General features: G+C 49.1%; 1 protein-coding gene across 1 annotated transcript in view; it reads left to right on the top strand.

Annotated features, from left to right (window-relative positions):
• LOC138550118 (uncharacterized) overlaps positions 1-21,883 on the top strand; it is a 494,885-nt gene that overhangs the window by 413,149 nt on the left and 59,853 nt on the right. The window contains exon 25 of the mRNA XM_069642386.1: positions 21,397-21,579. Coding sequence (XP_069498487.1) covers positions 21,397-21,579 — 183 coding nt within the window. The remainder of the gene's footprint in view (positions 1-21,396; positions 21,580-21,883) is intronic.

Genomic DNA, 21,883 nt, shown 5'->3' with positions numbered 1-21,883 from the left:
TCTTTCTGGCGACATTAAGAGTCTGCCTGGCATCACACAATGTGAACACCAGTGCTGGTCCTGAGGTCTTTCGGGCGACATTAAGAGTCTGCCTGGCATCACACAATGTGAACACCAGTGCTGGTCCTGAGGTCTTTCTGGCGACATTAAGAGTCTGCCTGGCATCACACAATGTGAACACCAGTGCTGGTCCTGAAGTCTTTTGGGCGTCATTAGGAGTCTGCCTGGCATCACACAATGTGAACACCAGTGCTGGTCCTGAGGTCTTTCGGGCGTCATTAGGAGTCTGCCTGGCATCACACAATGTGAACACCAGTGCTGGTCCTGAGGTCTTTCGGGCGACATTAAGAGTCTGCCTGGCATCACACAATGTGAACACCAGTGCTGGTCCTGAGGTCTTTCGGGCGACATTAAGAGTCTGCCTGGCTTCACATAATGTGAACACCAGTGCTGGTCCTGAGGTCTGTGTGAACACCAGTGCTGGTCGTGAGGTCATTCGGGCGACATTAAGAGTCTGCCTGGCATCACACAATGTGAATACCAGTACTGGTCCTGAGGTCTTTCGGGCGTCATTAAGAGTCTGCCTGGCATCACACAATGTGAACACCAGTGCTGATCCTGAGGTCTTTCGGGCGTCATTAAGAGTCTGCCTGGCATCACACAATGTGAACACCAGTGCTGGTCCTGAGGTCTTTCTGGCGACATTAAGAGTCTGCCTGGCATCACACAATGTGAACACCAGTGCTGGTCCTGAGGTCTTTCGGGTGTCATTAGGAGTCTGCCTGGCATCACACAATGTGAACACCAGTGCTGATCCTGAGGTCTTTCAGGCGTAATTAAGAGTCTGCCTGGCATCACACAATGTGAACACCAGTGCTGGTCCTGAGGTCTTTCAGATGACATTAAGAGTCTGCCTGGCATCACACAATGTGAACACCAGTGCTGGTCCTGAGGTCTTTCTGGCGACATTAAGAGTCTGCCTGGCATCACACAATGTGAACACCAGTGCTGGTCCTGAGGTCTTTCTGGCGACATTAAGAGTCTGCCTGGCATCACACAATGTGAACACCAGTGCTGGTCCTGAGGTCTTTCTGGCGACATTAACAGTCTGCCTGGCATCACACAATGTGAACACCAGTGCTGGTCCTGAGGTCTTTCGGGCGTCATTAAGAGTCTGCCTGGCATCATACAATGTGAACACCAGTGCTGGTCCTGAGGTCTTTCGGGCGTCATTAAGAGTCTGCCTGGCATCACACAATGTGAAACCAGTGCTGGTCCTGAGGTCTTTCGGGCGACATTAAGAGTCTGCCTGGCATCACACAATGTGAACACCAGTACTGGTCCTGAGGTCTTTCTGGCGACATTAAAAGTCTGCCTGGCATCACACAATGTGAACACTGGTGCTGGACCTGAGGTCTTTCTGGCGACATTAAGAGTCTGCCTGGCATCACACAATGTGAACACCAGTGCTGGTCCTGAGGTCTTTCGGGAGACATTAAGAGTCTGCCTGGCATCACACAATGTGAACACTACTGCTGGTCCTGAGGTCTTTTGAGCGTCATTAGGAGTCTGCCTGGCATCACACAATGTGAACATCAGTGCTGGTCCTGAGGTCTTTCGGGCGTCATTAAGAGTCTCCCTGGCATCACACAATGTGAACATCAGTGCTGGTCCTGAGGTCTTTCGGGCGTCATTAAGAGTCTGCCTGGCATCACATAATGTGAACACCAGTGCTGGTCCTGAGGTCTTTTGGGAGACATTAAGAGTCTGCCTGGCATCACACAATGTGAACACTAGTGCAGGTCCTGAGGTCTTTCGGGCGTCATTAAAAGCCTGCCTGGCATCACACAATGTGAACACCAGTGCTGGTCCTGAGGTCTTTCGGGCGACATTAAGAGTCTGCCTGGCATCACACAATGTGAACACCAGTGCTGGTCCTGAGGTCTTTCGGGCAACATTCTATGTTTATTTTTTTAATTGAAATCATGTCTAGCCCATAGTGTATGGTAAACACTCCCCATCAATTTTCCAAATGTCTTTCTCATGTCCCTGCTCCTTGTCTCCTTCACCTTTCCCTCTAACAATATTTACCTCGTCTTTTCCAAACAATTGTCACCTAACCAAACGTTCACTCCATCTCTTTCTTTCATTCCACTCCATCAAATTGTTTCTGATTTCACTAATTCTCTTTCTCCTCATTAGCCCCTTTCTAGTCCTTAAATCTGTTGCTCCTGAAACTTACAACTTTTCAAAACTCTAAATGTTAGTGGGACTATTGTAGAAATGTCCTTATTTTCCATTTTGAATTAGGATCCATGTGGTTATTCTAGTTGTATTAGGGACATAAAAAATACATTTGTGGTATCACTTTTGAGAAGGTCTGACCGCAGGTGTGAGCTTACATTTAAAAAAAATATATTTTCTTTATACATGCATGCCACCCAGCCAGCGGTGGCTCTCCAATAATGTGCTACAGGGTCACTGGTCTGCCACCCATTATGGAAGCTCCATTAGCTGCTGCAAGCCCCCGAGCTCCTTCGGCTTCCTTTGTCTGTCTAGGAAAGCATGGTTTCTCCAGCATTGGATCTTCCATAGATTCACATGCTGCTTGAATATTCCCCGTTGTCAGCCTGGGAATCCTCGGTAACATTAGAGCAGTTTTCATTTGAATTTGAAAAACTGCAGTCACTTTGGTGTTCTGTTATAGTCATTTTGGGTCATTTTACCCTTTGTCCAATAGATCTGAGCTCTACCTCTAGAGGCCATCTTCAGATTTTGATCACATTTTCAGGTGTTGCGCGTTCTCTACAAATTCTCTACATTTATTCGACGATTATCAACAAACTGTCCAACTTTCCAGGTTGCTTTTCATATCACTGAAATGCTAAGGGAAGTATGTTCTCTTCTGGGTTTAAAGAAGTCCTCCATGCATTGAGTGCTCCCCTGCATGGCAGACCCCCCAGGCCTGTGTAGTGTGGTTTTTTGATCCACCATTACTGATTGCAAGGCTAGAAAACACCTTTTCAAGACATATCCCTCCGGCCATTTAAACAAATATAAGCATTGAAGACCAGCATGAGCCTTTACTGCTTATAACCAGATCACAATGTTCATTTGTGTTCCATATGTTATGTTATTGTGCATTTGTATAGCGCCTTATATGCCATTGGTATGATCTCAAAGTGCTGTGGGTTGAACACCCTCGGGGACCATAGTCCCGGTGAGTGTCGAGCCTAGGGTAGTAAATAGTGCTTGGGTGCACTCAGTATGTGTGAAGCCACTGCAGTTTACGTGGTGTGTAGCTGCATTCTAATGCTAGGCGCGGTGCAGTGGTTGTGTGAGATCACTGGAATGTGTGCAGCAAGGCCATTGACCTCGGAATCTGCATTCTGGTGGTGGCGGCACTTGTGTATGAGATTATATGTGCAGCTTGGCCGATTTGTTTTGTGGATTATAGCTGCGTTCTAAAGACTATTGAGGTTTTCATGGTGGTGTGTTGGTATGTATGCAGCTAGGCTGAAATTGATCGAGAGGTATAGCTGCATTCTATTGTGTGTTGGCGTAGAGGAGAGAGTGAGCATATCGGTATGTGTGAGTGACTGTACGGATAGGTGGGAGACCCCTATCCCTGCTTAGCTTCCAGTGCCTGTTGAGCCGACTGTATCTATTCTAGAGGTTCAGGGCATTGGTTCACAGAGAGAAATTCTCTGTCTAATGGGGAATCTGATCTAATTACCAGGCTTGAGGATGCCTTTCTCTGCTTGGCAGTGTCATCAGTGTTGAGTTGCCCTATTCTTAATCTTTATTGGGTTAAGCGAATTGCAGGTCTATTGTCGTCCCCGTGTCAGATTGATTCTGAGGCTAGTGGGCCCAATATGTAGGATGAATGTCAGTTTTCACAGCAGATCCTTTACTTCCTGTGTCCAATTAGGCCCAGCCTGTCTTTCCCTGGATTACCACTGGGATTCTATAACTATTTTTCTCCACTGTACAAAATATCACATCAGGTTTTTCACTAAACAACGCTTTGGTAGAATGTTCTGATTTCTTTGAATTTATGTCTCATTTCATTTTCTTGAGTATGTTCATGGCGGGCTAAGTTTATATTTTGTCTGTGAATATCATTCTCATTTGAACTCCATGAACATTTTATCGACTCACATTTTGGTATTCTACTATTGGGTTAAAACAATTCACAATAAAATAAAATAGATAATGTAGCCTCATTCACCAAACATTGAAGCAAAATGCCACTCGTTTTCAAATAAAACCTAGAAAGACTATCAGAAAGAGTTGGTGGCTTGGCTGGGTGAGGGGACTCTACTTCTGTTAGAAGTCATGCTTCACTCCACCACAGCAGATGCCAAGAGCGTGCTCCATCCTCTACAAGTGGAGATCCCATGAGGAGTCTTTCTGTGGGAAAACTGTGAAAAGGGACATACTACCGATGCTCAACTGTCCCAGAAAGGCTGTTATGCTACAAAAATTCGAAATATAGCAGCCTACATCTTCTCAACAATGCCTTTGTCAACTGCTTCTTCAATGACGCCTTCAGCATCCATGACACCATGGTCCTCAGCACGCCTTTGTACCACGAAGCACTCGTTGATGAAAACCATACAGTCGTTGATCCTGTTAATGCCTAATCCGTCCACGACTCCAATGTTTGCAGCCCAGCTGACATTTAAAATTCTGACACCCTTTCGACAATACCCTTGTCTACAGCTATCTCTTTGGCGATGACCAGGACTTCTGCTCGTCCACAAGATCCAGCTGCACCAAGCTCTCCAAAAGATGAAAGCAATCGCTGTTCACACTAGTACCTTACGTTACTCTGGCTATTCCGGATCCCTCCCTTGTGCCTCAAGAGGTCTGGAGCATGTGATCGACATCAACTTTCAAGTCCTGGAAATAGTTTTCTCAGAAGAGGAAAAAAGACATATTTTCCTCATTGTCTCTGGCGCATCCACCTCATGCCCTTCATGTACGCGCACAACCTGTGCCTGTTCCGAGACATCCAGAGGTCCATTACTTCTCTATGGATATTTTGTCGAGCTTGCAAACACTAGTTTCGGAACTGCAGTCTAGAGGTTCGTCCATTCCTCCTCTGCACAATCTGCCTCCTGTTCTGCCTAGCCACCAGCATTGTGTCCCTTCGGTGCCACCTCTGATTCCAGTAATCCCTTTGGATTTGGAGTCAGAGGAAGACATTGCCAAAGATGGGACATCTATTCACTCTCCCACCATGGATGACTTTGACGATCTGGTTCCTGGAGATGGTGAGCCTCACGAACTGCCAATCAGGGATTCTGCGCCTGATGAAATTAGAACATTTCACACCATCATGTCCATGTGGCAAAGGTGTTTGACCTACTCCCCACCAAACAGAGGAATAAGGGATTCCTCTATCAGTGCAAGGAGCAGGCTCGGAAGACCCTTCCTGTTCTGAATTACATCTCAGAGCATGGAAAACCCATGACTGCACCTCCAAAAAAGATTAGGTTTGAAAATAAAGTATAGTTTGCCCGAGACTTCCCCCAAGTGTCTGTGTGCTCAGCCCAGTCCTGGGTATGTAGTAGCTGCTGCTGCCCACAGTACCGGGTTCCTCCAATGAGGATTTACCGCACTATTCCAACCATGGAGGATCCGGTAAGTCCTCATTGGAAAAACCCATCCCCATTCCCATTTGAGCCCCCATAGGGCTCAATGGGAATGCGGAGGGAGCTAATAACGGTCCCCGTTAATAACGGGCCCGTTATTAGCACCCAGGCATCCTTACCGGGTCCCGCAAAGGGAACCTTGTAATAGGGCGTCCCGTAATGAACGGTGCCGGTCATGTACCGGCACCCTTCATTACAGGACCGCCAGGTTCGTAATGAGGCCCATTGTGTCTACGCCAACTGCCACCACTAAGGCTGCTAATTCCCTCGCTATCCTTTCCCAATACGGTCAGGAACTGTGGTATAAGATGGAGCCTATTCTGGATTTTGTACCCGACAACAAAAAAGAGGATGTTTTAAAACTGCTTCTGCATCTTGGTAGTGGTTGACATTGCTGACACTGGCTTTAGCCAGATAAATGGTGTGGTTTTGTGCCATCAAGGATGCCTCAAAGCCATGAATTCTGCCCGGATATCTAGGCAGAGGTAATAGACATGCGCTTCCATGGCGAGGACCCTTTTAGAATTAGACAGTAGTTTATACTCTTCAGGCACTCAAGACAGACACTGATACTGCTCGATCCTTGGGCACTTTGCAGTAAAATTGACAGTCCTTTCGATCCACTAAATCTTGGTTCTCCTGAATGTCCCAGAACTATCGTCCAACCTATCGTTCTCAATCTTATAGAATGGGCTTTTATAGGTCAAGAGACAATTTCAGAGGTAAATCACTGTCGTACAGAGGCAGTCAACAATGCAATGGATCCTACCAGGTGAGAAGCCAGCTCAGTAAACAGTCCTGACCACAAGACGGGCCCATCTTTCCATTTTCACACCCTAGTGAGAAGGCGTCTTTCCCATTTCCTCCATCAGTGACAACTCATTACCACAGAAAAGTCTGTGCTTTCCTTAATATGACATGGCCATACTCTGGAGTTTCTGCAAACGCCGACCAGCATTTCAACCTTTGCGAAGGAGGAAAAACATCTGACAACACTATGACGCAAGGCCCACAATCTCCTTTGAGAGGGAGCAATATAACAAGCCCCACGCAACCAGTGGGGACAAAAGACTAAGGGCCTCATTACGACCCTGGCGGTAAGGGGTTAACGCCAGCGTTAGCTGCGCCGACACCTTACCGCCAATTACGAGGTCCCTTAGCGCCATGGCGCTTTTAACACCTGCTTTTAGCAGGTGTTAAAATCCATGGCGCTAAGGGACCATGGAGTTAATTACGCCACCGTAATTTACGGTGGCGTAATTAACGCCTTCCCCACTCCCATTATGCCCTATGGGGCAAAAATGGGAAAGGGGAAGGGTAAATGGGGATTGGGGACTTACCGCCCCGCCTAGGTCGGAATGGGGCGGTAAGTCCGCCAACCACCATGGCGTAAACGTAGTTTACGCCATGGTGGTAAAGTCACGGCCCAGGCGGTAACTTACCGCCTGGGTCGTAATGAGGCCCTAACTCATGAAACTTTCTGGTGAAAAAAAAGTCAGGCAGTCAGAGACCAATCCTAGACCTCCGTCTCCTAAACAATTTCCTCCAATCCCAAGGATGGTCATGATTCAACAAATCCTCACTCAGTTGCAACAGGGAGATTTCTTGTTTTCTCTGGACTTAGAAGACGCACACTTCCACAACCTAATTCATCATCTCGATAGAACATTTCTGAGATTTACAGTGGCAAAACTTCATTATCAGTTCAAGGCCCTGCCCTTTGGCCTGAGATCTGCACCAAGGGTATTTCACAAAATGCATGGCCCTCTTGGTGGCTCTCCTCCGATGATCAGGTACCCATGTACTGTGAGGAGCCAGGAATGAGACACGGACACAGAGGATTCATGGTGGTTGTTGTAGACTTTTATTGAAATAATAAAAGGGTATGCAAATGCTTAACTGTCCCTATTCTAGGCTGTATTTCCTTACCTCAACCAAAAGTAAGGGTCTGTCAAGTGTCAAGATGTCCAAAGCAAAATCATCCTGTGTCTGAAATCCTACCCTAAGCCTCACATTCTAAAACTAACTGTAAGGTGTTAAGGGTATTGGCCCTCATTCCGAGTTAGGACTACACCATGGAGTAAATAGCTCCATGGTTGGCAACCATGGAGCTATTTACTCCATGGAATACCGGCATGGTGAATGGAGTAATTTCCGGTCCATTCCAAGGTTGGATGGACCGGTAATTCCCCATTCACCATAGCCCTTCCCCATCCCCATTTCTGCCCCCATAGGGCTCAATGGGAATGGGGAAGGAGGTAATTACGGCACCGTAAATTACGGTGCCGTAATTTACTCCAAGGTCACTTTGCGGGTCCCGTAATTTACTCCTGCTAAAAGCAGGAGGTAAAGAGGGACCCACAAAGGGAACTCGGAATACGGAGGTAAGGGATTACCGCCATCGGTGCCCTTACAGGCGCCGGTAATCCCTTACCTCCAACCTCGGAATGACCCCCATTGGGCCTCATTAAACGGTAGGCGGTGAGCCATGGTGCTATTAGCGCCATGGCTCATGCCGGTAAAATACCGGCACCGCCTTGGTCGGAAAGGGGATTTACCGCCCCATTCCAAGGTTGGAGGGGCGGTAAATCCCCTTTCCGCCATTGCCCTTCCCCATTCCCATTTCTGCCCCATAGGGCTCTATGGGAATGGGGAATGCGCTAATTACGGCACCGCAATTTTGCGGTGCCGTAATTAGCTCTGAGGTCCCTTAGCGGGTTGGATTTTAACGCCTGCAAGAAGCAGGCATTAAATCCTCCAACCCGCAAAGGGACCTCGTAGTACAGCGGTAAGGGTTAACGGTCACCGTTGCCATTAACGGTGACCGTTAACCCTTACCGCCGTCCGTGTAATGAGGCCCATTGTCTTTTGCTGATAAAGTGCACAAATATTCAAGCTCAACAAAAGGTATAACTCCAACAAAAGTTCCAAATGGCTCCCTTCCCCAGGATTCTCTCCACCAAAACAAACATTTAAGAATAACCAAGCTCTCCAGCATGGGGTCTGGCATGGATTCACATGCTCATGAATATTCCCTGTCGTCAGGCCGGGAATCCTCGGTAAAGAAAAAATCAGTATCAGTTTCGTTTCTGATCTGTCTTTCTTAGTAGTAACCAATCACTGATCTATGGGTCACACTGTCCCCAGCCAATGACTGCCCTCTCCTAAGCCCCTCCCCTGGCAGCCATCCTCAGATTTTTACCGCACGTTCAAGTGTTGGGAGACCTCGTGTTTAGCTCTCGAGCTTTTACTGCGTTTTCACGTTTTTTCAGGAGATTTTCTCTTTTTTTCAGTTAATCGAGCCTCAAGCTCCACCGTTTCTACTTCCGATAATGGGGACCCGTTTCGGAATTCTTCTACGCCCCTCAAGGGTGAAGTTTTTGTCGAGTTACGCTTCTTGGAGGATTCCAGAAGATCTGTGGCCTACCTCAACGGACATGGCCCAGGACAAGGGAAACTCGACGCCCGGATCCAAGCTGTTCAGGAGCTGCCCAGGATGCGGATTGCAAAATGTTTTCAAGGAGGACGAGCATTCGAGATGTCTCTACTGCCTTCATGAGGACAAGACGCACGTGGAGAAGGACTGTGCGTTCTGCAAGAACCTGTCGGAACGGACCAATCAAGATCGTCGTTCCGCCTCGCCGCCTGGCTGGAGAAGGGCACAGCAGGTGAGAAGGCGAAGAAAAAGTCTGAGCGGTCTTCTAAGTCCTGTGAGGGCGCCCCGGCGACGGGGGCCCAACAGAAGGCCAAGCACCGCGAGTCCGCGGGCACAGTCGGGTTCCTCGGCTGCCAGGCAGGGCGCGACTTCCCCGGCACGATCAACCATGAGCCAGCGCTCTGGTTCGGGGAAGAGGAAGTCCGAGAACCCGGGTAAGCTTCTGGAGAGGCCCCAGTCGATCTTGAAGGGAGCCTTGGGGGAGCGAGGCGATGACTCTCCCCCCAAAGCAAAGGCCCAGGACGCACCTAAGGTGGTGAGGGCCTTGATCCAACCGGCAAAGGCCTCTATCGAGGTTGTAGCAGCGGCCCTGGCGAAGCCGGTGGAAGCTATGCCAGTGGAGGCGACCTCGGGGCCCAGAGTTTCCCTGCCGCCACGGAGGGAATCCTCTTTCCAGACCATCGTTAAGACCGCCGTGAAGACCCCGGCGGAAAAAGAGGGGTGGCGCGGTGGTCATTACGGACTCGGATTCAGCCTCCGAGGAGGATCCGGTGGAAACCGTGAAAGGCCTCAACGAGAGGTTCATAGGCCTCAACGAGAGGTTCGAGAAGGTTCGATCCCAGGGGACGGTTCCCGCTGATGTGATCGAACATAGCGACGATGGCGACGACGAGGGCCCAGTGGAGCAGCCATCCCGTCCATCGCAGCCATTACCCGAGCCCCAGGATAGCTCGGCGTCCATTTTGTTGGCAATCCAATCCTTATGTACTGAGATAAGGACGAGGTTACCACGGACCCCGACGTAGGATCCAGAACCAGGCTCTTCTGGAAGCCCTCCGAACAAGCGGAGGAGAGTCCACCCCGCTCCGCCCTTCGTGCCCGCGAGGCCTGTGGACCCCTCACTCCCCTCACCGGACCCTAGAGAGGATACGGTGACGGAAACAGCGACGGGGACGGACGACGACAGCGGCGATGACACAACGGACATCCCATCATCTCTCCCCCCCCCTCGGCTTCTCCACCCGACGAAATTGGCTCTTTTCAAGCCATGATAACCAGGGCATCCAAGCTCTTCCAGCTCTGCCCTGAGGAACAGAAAAAGGAAGGGTTTCCTTACCAACGACGAGAGGCCAAGAGAAAGACGGTCCTCGCGGTGCCGTTGCTCTACGACATCTGGGACGAGGGACTGGCTATCCTCAAGAACCCTTCCACGACACCCGCCAAGAGGGACAGGTACGAGAAGAAGTACCGGGTCCCCGATGCTGCCCCCTTGTGCCTCAGGGCCCAGCCCACACCGGACTCTGTCGTCTCAGCAGCAGCCAAGAAGAAAACAGCGGGTGCGGCGGCTTCAACTTCCACTTCCCCGCCGGACAGCGAGGGCAAGAAGTTGGACTCCATGGGACGACAAGTCATCTCTTCGGCGGCGACGACGATTAAGGCGGCCAATGCCTTAGCGATTGTGGCCCGTTACGACAGGGAGCTTTGGTTCAAGATAGCTCCCCTGCTAGACTTCCTACCGGACGACAAGAGGGCTGAGGCCCTACAGATTCTGGAGGAAGGAGAGGTGGCGTCGGATCACGCCATAACGGTGGCAACGGACATTGCCGATACCGGATTTCGCCAACTGGGCAATGGCGTTTGCCTCCGACGACGAGGATTGCTCAAGGCGACGGACTTTTGGCAGGACGTCCAGACCAGAGTTTTGGACATGCCGTTCGACGGCAACAACCTGTTTCGAAAGACGGTGGATGAATCCCTCCAGGCCATCAAGACAGACACGGAAACAGCCCGAGTGCTAGGAGTCCTTCAGCAGTGGCGGCCATTTTGGAGCTCTGGAGGCAGACAGGGAGCCTCCAAGGGATCCAGCGGCAGCTCTTCTACTTACCGCCAGGCGGCCCGCTCCTCGTCCCAGGAGGCCTACAGAGGCCGTGGCAAGCAAGGAGGGTCTCGCCGCCGTCGGCAAGGAGGCCAAAGCGGCAAGGCCTCTTCCAAGCAGGACTGAACTGGCCCTTGCGTCGGGCCCCCACCGAAGCACCCCGGTGGGAGGCCGGCTGACGAAGTTCGTCAGCGTGTGGGAGTCCATCTCCACCGACCGTTGGGTGCTGGACACCCTGGCCCGCGGACACTCGCTGGAATTTCAAAAGAAGTGTCCTTGCATTCCTCCCATGGCCAGGAAGGAGAATCACGCCCCTCAACTGCTGTTGGAGGTAAGGGCGATGCTCAGGAAGGGGGCCATCGAGCTCGTCCCCAAGAGGCTCCGGGGCTCCGGAGTATACTCAAGATACTTCCTTGTCCGAAAGAAGACAGGCGGTTGGCGCCCCATCCTGGACCTGCGTCGGTTGAACAAGTACATCAAGGCACAGAAATTCAGGATGGTCACCCTCCAGCACGTGCTGGGACAGCTGGAGGAGGGCAACTTCCTATCGTCACTGGACCTGGAGGATGCTTACTTCCACATCCCCATTCTAAAAGGTCACAGAAAGTTCCTCAGATTCGTAGTCCAGGGGGGTCACTACCAATTCAGAGCCCTGCCGTTCGGATTAAAGTCGGCACCCAGGGTGTTCACCAAGTGCCTCGCACCGGTGGCGGCGCGGCTGCGCCTGCAAGGAATCCACGTCTAGCCCTACCTGGACGACTGGCTAATCCGTGCAATGTCAAGAGAACTCGCCGTCGAACACACAGTGAGGACCGTCCGCCTGCTCACGGAGCTGGGATTCGCCATCAACTACCCCAAATCCCATCTGGTCCCGTCGCAGGTGGCAATGTCTCTGGGTAACGAAGCTCGATAGAGTGAAGCGATTGGCATCTCTGTCGGAACAAAGGACAAAGGCCATTTTGGACAAGGTGCAGCGCCTGTTAGCCACGGACGTGTCCAGAGTGAGGTCCATCAAGTCCCTCTTCGGGATGATGTCCTCATGCATCTACCTTGTGCCCCTTTGCAGACTTCGGATGCGTCTGCTACAAGAGTTCTTCGACGCCCGCAGGATTCGAGCGGCGGACTGCTTCGAAGACAGGATCCTGCTCGACGAGGAGTCCCGTCGGGCGATTCTATGGTGGGGTGCCTGTGCGCACCTCTCGGCAGGCATGGACTTTCAGGCCCCAGCGTATCAGGAGACGGTAACGACGGACGCCTCCCTGGAGGGATGGGGGGCCCACACCGGAGATCTCCACGCAAGAGGCCTCTGGCTCCAGGAGGAGAGGTCTCTTCACATCAACATCCTGGAGCTACAAGCCGTGTTCTGGGCGCTCAACTCGTTTCTTCCATCCCTCAAGGTCAAAGTGGTGAGGATCTTCACCGACAACACCACCACGATGTTCTACATCCGGAAGCAGGGAGGCACCAGATCCCCAGCCCTATCCAAGGAGGCCCAGGATCTGTGGCACTGGGCTGTCGCCCAGGGGATGTTTCTGGTTCCCTTCCACCCGGCAGGAATAAAAAAAAAACCATTGCCGACTCACTCAGCAGGGAGCTGCGTTCGTGCCACGAGTGGGAACTACGCCAGGACCAGGTGGATCGGCTCTTTAAACGATGGGGCAAACCCCAGATCGACCTGTTCGCGACGGCGACGAACTCCAAGTGCCAGAGGCGCATGGGCGATGCTTTCTCGTTCCCTTGGGACGGCCTGTTCCTGTACGCGTTCCCTCCGTTGCCGTTGCTGCTCCGTCTCATCAACCAGCTCAAGAGGTCCAGGTGCAGGATGATCCTCGTCGCACCAGCGTGGCCGAGACAGATCTGGTTCCTGGACCTTCTGGACTTGTCAGCGTCTCCACCTATCAAGCTGGCGACGGACGCAGATCTTCTCTCCAGAGAGGAGGCGCCATTCTCCATCACGACCCGGTGTCGCTGAACTTGCAGGCTTGGCTCCTGCAGCACTAGAGTTTGGAGGATACGATATCCCGGCTGACTGCAGAGAGGTTATTACAAAAGCCAGGGCGTCCTCAACTCTCAAATGTTATGGACATAAGTGGAAGAGGTTCGCTGTCTGGTGCCGTGCACAGAAGATTAACCCCCTGCGGATGACGGCCCCTCAAGTATTGCCGTACCTACTGTCGCTGGCCAAAGCTGGACTGGCTCATGCCTCCATCAAAATACATCTGGCTGCCATTTCCTGATACACCAGAACTACAGGACGGGCGTCCTTGTGGTCTCATCACCTGGTGAAGGAATTTATGAAGGGACTATTCCGAACGTTCCCGCCGGTGAAGGCCCCTGCCCCGGCGTGGGAGCTCAACGTGGTGCTGACCAGGCTCATGGGGGCCCCATTCGAGCATATGCACTCAGCGCTGTTGAAGTTCCTGTCGTGGAAGACAGCATTTCTTCACCTCCGCACGACGAGTGGGAGAGATCCAGGCCCTATCTTGCAAGCCTCCATACTTGACTTTTCACGACACGAGGGTGGTGCTGAGGACGCACCCCTCCTTTATGCCCAAGGTGCCGTCGGTCTTCCACCTCAACGAGCCCTTGGTGTTGTCAGTTTTCTTCCCATCGCCTTCCTCTCCGGCTGAGAGGACTTTGCACTCTCTGGATGTGGCTAGAGCGCTGAAGTTCTACATGGACCGCATGAAGTGTTTTCGGAAGACGTCACAGCTGTTTGTGAACTTTGGACCTGTGAATTAAGGGAAGGCTCTCTCGAAGGCTTCCATTTCCAGATGGCTCTTCGGCTGCATCATGCACTGTCACCGGTGGGCAAACCGACCGCTGCCCGGCCGTCCGAGAGCTCATTCGACCAGAGCGATCGCTGCTACCACGGCGTTCCTGTCTGGTGTGCCCCTGCTGGACATCTGCAGGGCTGATACGTGGAGGTCGACGCACACCTTCATGAGATTCTACTGCGTCGATCGGACTCCAGAGAGGGGTCCAGGGTGGGCCAAGCAGTGCTGCGCAACCTGTTCGCTTAAGTTGAGCCTGGTGAGGAGATAAGAGATGCTTAATGTTGAGTTGTTGTATTGTTTAATGTTGAGCCTGTTGCCACCTCCCGTGGTTGTGCATGTGTATACTGCTATGTATTCTTATATTCATGAGCATGTGAATCCATGCCAGACCCCATGCTGGAGAAGGAACTAGTTACTTACCTCTAACTGTTGTTCTCCAGCATGGGTCTGGCATGGATTCACATGCGAACCATCTCTCCTTCCCTTCTGCGGCTCTTTACTTGGTCATACTGCCACTTTACGTGCGACCAAATCTGAGGATGGCTGCCAGGCCTCCCCTGGCCTTAGGTAGAGGGCAGTCATTGGCTGGGGCAGTATGACCCAGAGATCAGTGATTGGTTACTACTAAGAAAGACAGATCAGAAACGAAACTGATACTGATTTTTTCTTTACCGAGGATTCCCAGCCTGACGACAGGGAATATTCATGAGCATGTGAATCCATGCCAGACCCATGTTGGAGAACAACAGTTGCAGGTAAGTAACTTGTTCCTTCTTTATAGTTCAAAGGATTAACTCCCTCCTCCTGTGCTGCCATTCACTCTAGGGGGAAATGATTCCCTTCTGCAGGCTTTTTCTACATTCAATGCCATTTCAAATCTTAAGGGCATGAGTCGTCCTTAGAATACTTCTTTCAAAATAACACAGCTTGGGTGCAGGTCCCAGACTCGCAAAATACCTGGTAAACTCCCTACCAGATTCTCTCATAAAACACAATTTTTATTGGGTGCGGAACCCAGATCCACTCTTCACCTGGTATACTCTCCTGCTAGGACTTTATGTTAAAATCTCTTTCTTCGGTACAAGGGGACATGGGTCTTCCCCCAGTTACTTTGTGGCAAAGTACTGTAATGATGAAGATGACACTGATTGCAATGAGGATTACTCTCTTTCCCCACTCTAGGCAACCAAATCACTCTTTCAGAGTCTCTTTGCCTTAGTTTCAGCGTTCCTTTCTCCCATCTAGGTTCACCAACAACATGTGCATTCTCTCGCTGCATTCACACACATTCGGGCATTCACCTCAGTATCCGCTGAACTTGAGCAGCTCTCCCTAGTCAGTGGCATGTAGCGTTCTCACTACTCGAATCAGAACGGAGCCCATCCTGGCTTCCAGTTCCCGCCGCAACTTCCTTCTTCGGTCGCCTCCATAGACAGCCAGCACCAATTCCCAACGTGGTCAATCCGAAGCTCACCTTTCCGTTACTATATTCTCTGGCAATGTTCTGCAGCCACGGTTCGCTGTCCTGTCTTCTTCCTGGTTCACCCGACTGGCTAGCAGTGCCTAGGCCGGCACCCTCTCTCGCTGCCACCATTCGCATGCCCTCTGGGTTTGTTCCCCGACTGAGACACCGTCTGGTCTGCACTGCACTCTGTGCCTCTCGACGGGTTCCAAGCCAATGCTTGGAAAAGGAAGGCCTCTCCATTTTCTCACAGTAGCTGATTTAAACTCCCGCCTCCAGGCTGGAAAGTGTCTTGGACCCATCACATTCTTCAGAACACTAGACTGCACATATTGGTTCACACCCTTGCTCATTGCATTCCTCTTCCTCGTCTTAGTACATGTTGTTTCACAAGGTGGAAAATGTTCATGAAGTCTGTGAGCAGCTTTAACAGGATGTTGAGAGGGTTTCTCACAATATGCCATTAAGTCATGGGGAAAGGTAGGGGGTATCCCTACAAGGAAAGTGGGGATATGATGTCTCATCTGATGATGCATGTGCATCCATCTGAGGATTGCCTACCATTATTCGATCCTCCCTCACATTGTCACCCCCAGGGTCAGGATCAGATAGCAGCTGCCGTCCCATGGCAACATGTGGAGAGGCTGCCACTGGGAAAGGAGTGATGACATCATCAGATTCATCACAGAGCCCATACCTCGCTGACTGACTGCTCCCACAAGCAAACAAGAACGACAATAGACTATCTATCCTAGCTGAGATTCTCTGTCACCTACAGAAAGTTCTTCTTGACTCCCTCCTGACAGATGCTTTTCCTGGGAGCGCAACTGAACAGTCTCTTACATGGCTACCCTGTCCTCTGACAGGGTCAAGAGCATTCTCGTGAAGGCCTACTCGCTACTGCAGAGAGAAGTCACATCAGTCTGCACTATAACGTCTCTGGTACGGATGATGTCTTCCTGCATTTCCCTCTTACAACACTGCCTATATCAAATGCAGCCTGTTCAGCAGTTCCTAGACATCCGCTGGCAACAAGTCTCTAGCCTTTGGGATGACAATTTGCTCCTTACGCAACCGTTGTCTGATGCCCTTTTCTGGTAGTCATGAGCACCAATCTCACCCTTGGGGCACATTTCATACCACCAGACCATCAGAACATGGTCACAGCCGATGCCTCCCTGTTTTATACCATAACCACCATTGGCATAGGATCTTCTAGTTACCATTACAGCTGCTGGGTATCCACAACCGGGTGGCCGACTCCCTTAGCAGTTAACAATGCTCCTGGCATGAGTAGGAACCAGGGCCCTCTTAAGCACTTTCGGGGGCCTGGGCATGGACTTCTTTTAGTGATCAAGAATATCCAACCCCCCCCCTCCCGCCGCAATCACAACCCATGGGTTGAGATGCTGCTTCACAGCATTACAAATAAGGATGTTTACTCCCTTTAAATCCCCTAACCCTCTTCGTTCTTGCTCTACTCAGACTGATAATTTTGGCCTTGTTTATCTGTCTACGAAGAGGGTATTTCTGTTCTAGCATAGATACAGGAGACTTTATATCAATAGAATCCAGGAAGGTAAGCAGCCTGTAGTATTAATGCAGGACTGTTTGTAAAAGGTACATGTAACCCAGAATAGACAGAGATCTCACATTTGCTGCCTCACAGAATGCAAACGTGCTCAAGCATGGATAGAGCAGACCAATTGGTAGGAGGGAGAAAGCTACATGTACCATAGCATGGATAGTGGATGCAGATTAGAAGCTACCAGGAAGGTGTCTGTATCCAGACAGACTGAGATTATAAGTGGGACATAGTTTTAAAATAGTGTTGTCATTAGAGATCAAAGGAGCAAGTGCCTGTGGTGTGCAATATATCAATGCTCACTATTATAGTGGAAGCAACACTATAGCCAGTGAAACCACGAGTGAGGCTTTTGTGAAGATCATACCCTGAAAAGGAAATCACTCTGAATGGGTGACAATTTTGAAAGGTTAAGGGACTGACAATTTTGAGAGGTTAGGCAATACAAGATTAAATGAGATACCCAGGATCACACATTGTTTTAAAAAAAATGTTATATATTTATATAGCGCCGACCGCCCGCAGGCATCGGAGCGCTTACAATAAGACATATACAAAGCTCAGGAAGGAGCCCAAAGAGGAGACGGGACAAAAGACATAATTAAACCAGATAACTGATTCAGAGAGGCCTAGACAGGGGCTTACTTAAATAACTCTGTTTTGAGTTTTTTTGCGAAATACCAGAAGATTGGACTCCAATCTAAGGTGCTTTTGCAATTTATTCAAGTTGGGGGCTGCTCGGTTAGGGAAGGCTCTGCCCAGGCCGAGTTCTTTCTTGAATTTCAAGGGTGTTATGAGTCCATTAGCTTCTGATCTTAGTGCCCTACGTGGATGGTAAAACGTAAGTTTGGACTTCAAGTAGGCAGGTGCCTTGCCATATAAGCACTTATGAGTAATGCACATAGCCTTGAATTGAATACGTTCCTCTATTCTCAGCCAGTGAAGGTCTCGTCTGGCTTCACTTATATGTTCACTTCTTGCTTTCTTTTTGACCATTCTGATTGCGTTGTTCTGTACCAGTTGGAATTTTCGGATGTTTTGCTTACTAGCTCCTGCCAGGAGAGAATTACCGTAGTCTAGGCGTGACATGACGGTCGCTCTTGCTATTGTGGCGCAATTTTTCTCGCTCATTAGTGGTCTTATGGCTTTGAGTAACCGGATGTAGTAGGTACAATTTTTACTGACATACGTCGCCTGGGCATCAGAATTGAGGGATGCTTCCAGCGTCATGTCTAATGTTTTGACCTTATCTGTCACTGGGATAAGGGTTTCATTGATTTGGAAGGCCTGATATTCCGCAGAAAGTTTGGCACACGCCTGAGTGGAACCTAATACCATTAGTTCAGTTTTGTTTCCGTTCCGGCACATCCAGTTATTGTCCATCCAGTCTTCGATGTTTCCGTAAAGTATATTTGTAAGGGGTGGTATGGTTAAGGGGTGAAGCTGGGATTTGTGCCAACTCTGCAATTTCTGCATTTGAACACCTTTGTTACCAGTTCTTGCCATGAACTAAAATAATCCAATTTTATAAAACTGACTTGGAAAGTACACACAGCACATTACCAAACATAACCATTTTTAAAAACAAAATATTATAGAAGGGTGTAACACAGAATGATTCTAGCTTCATTCTCTCCATCATCAAGAGACGTATATAAGTACCAGCATACCAAACAGTGTGATTTCACAGATTGAATCTGGGTTGGTCTTTTGTATTTGAAAGCTTTACATATTTTCAAAACACTGGCTTGCTGAATTGTCATTTATAACCATGCAGAAAAACCTTCTTTTACAAAAATGTGTCAAACAAGCAGACTTTAAAATATGCTTGCCCGAGCCCTTCCCCATCTGGTCTGCTCCCTTCTGTATACCACCCCTTCCACACAAAATGCCTACATAAGAAGAACGATCAAGTAATGGGCTAAACGATGCCACCAGCATGCGAGGAGGCAAACTTCACAGAAGACAGTACAATAATGTAGGAGATCTAAGATGATTGTCCAGGATTACTGTATTGTCTGCTGGCAAAGCCAGGATACACGCATGAATGCTTTGGTTCCAAATTCTGATACTTATTCATCTTTTGGACTAACCCTTTATGCTCATCATTGGGGGTGATTGCCTAGGTTTTACAACACCAATTTCTAGACCTTCACCATAGGGATGACGTGTTCGTTTTTATAGCAACCCCTATCTGGTGCAGGTATATTGCTGATAATAGCACCTGTTGTGCTGCAAGACCAAGTACATATGCAGGCAGGTTTTTTATAAACTTCAGACATAGGAAAGGCTCAGTCAGCCTTACAGGAATGTGCTATTCTAATCATGCATAGGAACACATATCACTGCAATGAGTGCTTAACACACTGAGCTAACTTCTGAATCATTGTGGCACTCAATTTACCAGTATGCATTTCAAATTTGGCTATTGCACATGATCAGCATAATTACCACAGGATGGAAAGAATGCTATAGGAGTTGTGCCGCAAGAAACACACAAACTATATATACCACAGTGAACACAGAAAGCATTACATGGTGAACTGATTGATGTAAAATGTACTTTCCAAAACAGACAGGCAATAGGTTTAGAGCCTCAGCACCATGCAATACAATATCTTTGTGTGTGCTATTTAAGTCTGGTGAACAAAGGAATCTTACTTCTTTAGATGAGACAGCCTTGTGGAGCCCCTTCCAAGGTGGGGGCCATGGGCAAGTGCCCCTTTTGCCCTCCCATAAAACGCCCCTGGTAGGAACTACTCCACAAGCACATCAGCACATCTTTCAAATGTGGGGAGTCACAGACATAGACCTCTTCACCACCAGGGAGAATGCAGAATACTGAGCGCTCGGCAGCAGGTATCCCCAAGATGCCTTCAGGTTCCATGGGCGAGCAAGTTTCTTTACACTTTTACGCCATTTCAAATGATACCAAGGGGCTACATACATTCAAAGCACAGCGATAGAAACTGATCTTGGTGACTCGTCCAATCATCAGCACCTCCTGCAAGCTGCCTCCAGTGTTTAATCTCCTCTCTAGGGACAAGAAAGCTTTCCTACCCCACAAGCCGTCCGTCATCTCTCAATCTGAAGGCCTGGCTCCTGTTTCCTTAGTATTCAGGCATGTCTCAAGACTGCAGCTCCCACTCATTTGAACGCTTTCACTTCAATGGACCTGGAAGACGTATAACTAATAAAGCAGCTGCTCTGGATGGGAGCGGTGAATCAGATATGTAAGCCAGAGCTTCAGTACTTCACATTGCACACATTTGGAGGGTATCAGATAATATTATCCCCACCAAAAATATCGCTGTATATATGGTCATCGGGAACGGCCATAGGCGATATTTTTAGTGGAGATAATATTAGGTTTTTTTGGGAGCAGGGGTTGGGGGGGTGTCCCCTGATCCTTTTAAAATAATACAGTGGTTGTGGGGGGCGGGGGGCACCCGCAGGTTCCATGCCTTAATATTGCTGCGTAAATATGGCAATATTTTTGTATGGCAATATTTTTGCGGGGATATTAACACATGAAACCATTTGGAGGGGTTAATTACAAAGTGTGACAATTAGTAATAGAAAAACATCAAATGTAAGGTATTGCAAAAAGGTCTGAACTATGACTAATAATATAAAACACCATTTATGTAGGACACACCACAAACATTCTTTTGGTACTTAAATAACTCTCACTTCTACAGCAACACTAACCCAATGAGTTACTTTACAAATCTACAGAAGTGAAGTAGCCTTCAAATGGGATGAGGTGGTAGGGTTTGATGAGTTTTCAAAGGCAGCAAGAAAGCATTGTTGAGTGGCAAGTAGCCTGGGCTTAAAACTAGTGTACTCTCATACATTTTGCATTAGTTCCAACAACATAGTAGAAACATACAAATGTAACAGCATATATTATATAGTGTGCTCTTCTTGCCAGGACCTCTGATCCTATGTATTCCCTGCTCGTTGTTGTCTGATTCTTAAGAGAGCACCAAAGCACAGGTCCCTGCTGCCTGGTTACTTCTCCCTGGTTGATGATGGCTCAGGAGAAGACACAGTGCGTAATCTTAGCCAATGCATTGCAATTGCTGCTGTTGCAACATAGGTATTGGAGCTTAACCCCGGACAACACCAGTACAAATTGAGCACTGCTCATTGGGCCAGTTGAGACTGAGACAAGCAAACATAGTCTGAAAAGGGACATCTCTAAGACAGAAATGAATACCCATCCTGACTGCTGGACCTAAGCTTTAATAGCCCTGCTGTATCATATGTAGGAGGCACCTCAGTAAACATATTGCACCCCTTGTTCCTCCATTCCTTTCAAATCTGCAGAATATTCTAGTTTCCAGCACGAAACTGTTGTGTCGCTTTTGCTTTCCAGGTTTCTGTGGACAGAGCCAAGAACCTGCCATGGTCCGGTCTCACCTTTGCGCACTGCTGTTTTAACCCACCTGGGGCCTATTACTTCGGGGAGCCTTGGTTAAAATACGACCGGCTGACCTTTGTGGAGAACATTGACTTAAACAGCTTCCAGCAGTCACCTGTCTGGGCCGATGGGTTCAAGGTGTGGTAGTGCTCTCTGCAAGCTTTTTCCTTCAAACTTCAGTGAGGTCTCGAATGACTCTCAGTGTGCTAAGATTCCAGTATCCAAATCTATGGATTCTGGAGAATATGCCTACTGATATGGAAGAATACATGTAATACTGAGCCCCAACAAAGGTGTACACCATGAATGTGTGTGACCATTCAAGTACCGCAAATGACTTCTCTAGAACTGTGGGTGACTGTGCTATGACTATGTCTGCCTTGGGGGTGACTGCTCTACAATTGTGCTCGAATGCTCTAGTGTTGTGTGGGACTCCTCTGAA

The sequence above is a fragment of the Ambystoma mexicanum genome, chromosome 1q (genome assembly GCF_040938575.1).
Source record: "Ambystoma mexicanum isolate Mex_15411 chromosome 1q, UKY_AmexF1_1, whole genome shotgun sequence".
Classification (NCBI taxonomy): Eukaryota; Metazoa; Chordata; class Amphibia; order Caudata; family Ambystomatidae; genus Ambystoma; species Ambystoma mexicanum.
Note: the sequence above shows the minus strand (reverse complement) of the source record. Positions and strands in the feature narration are given on the sequence as shown.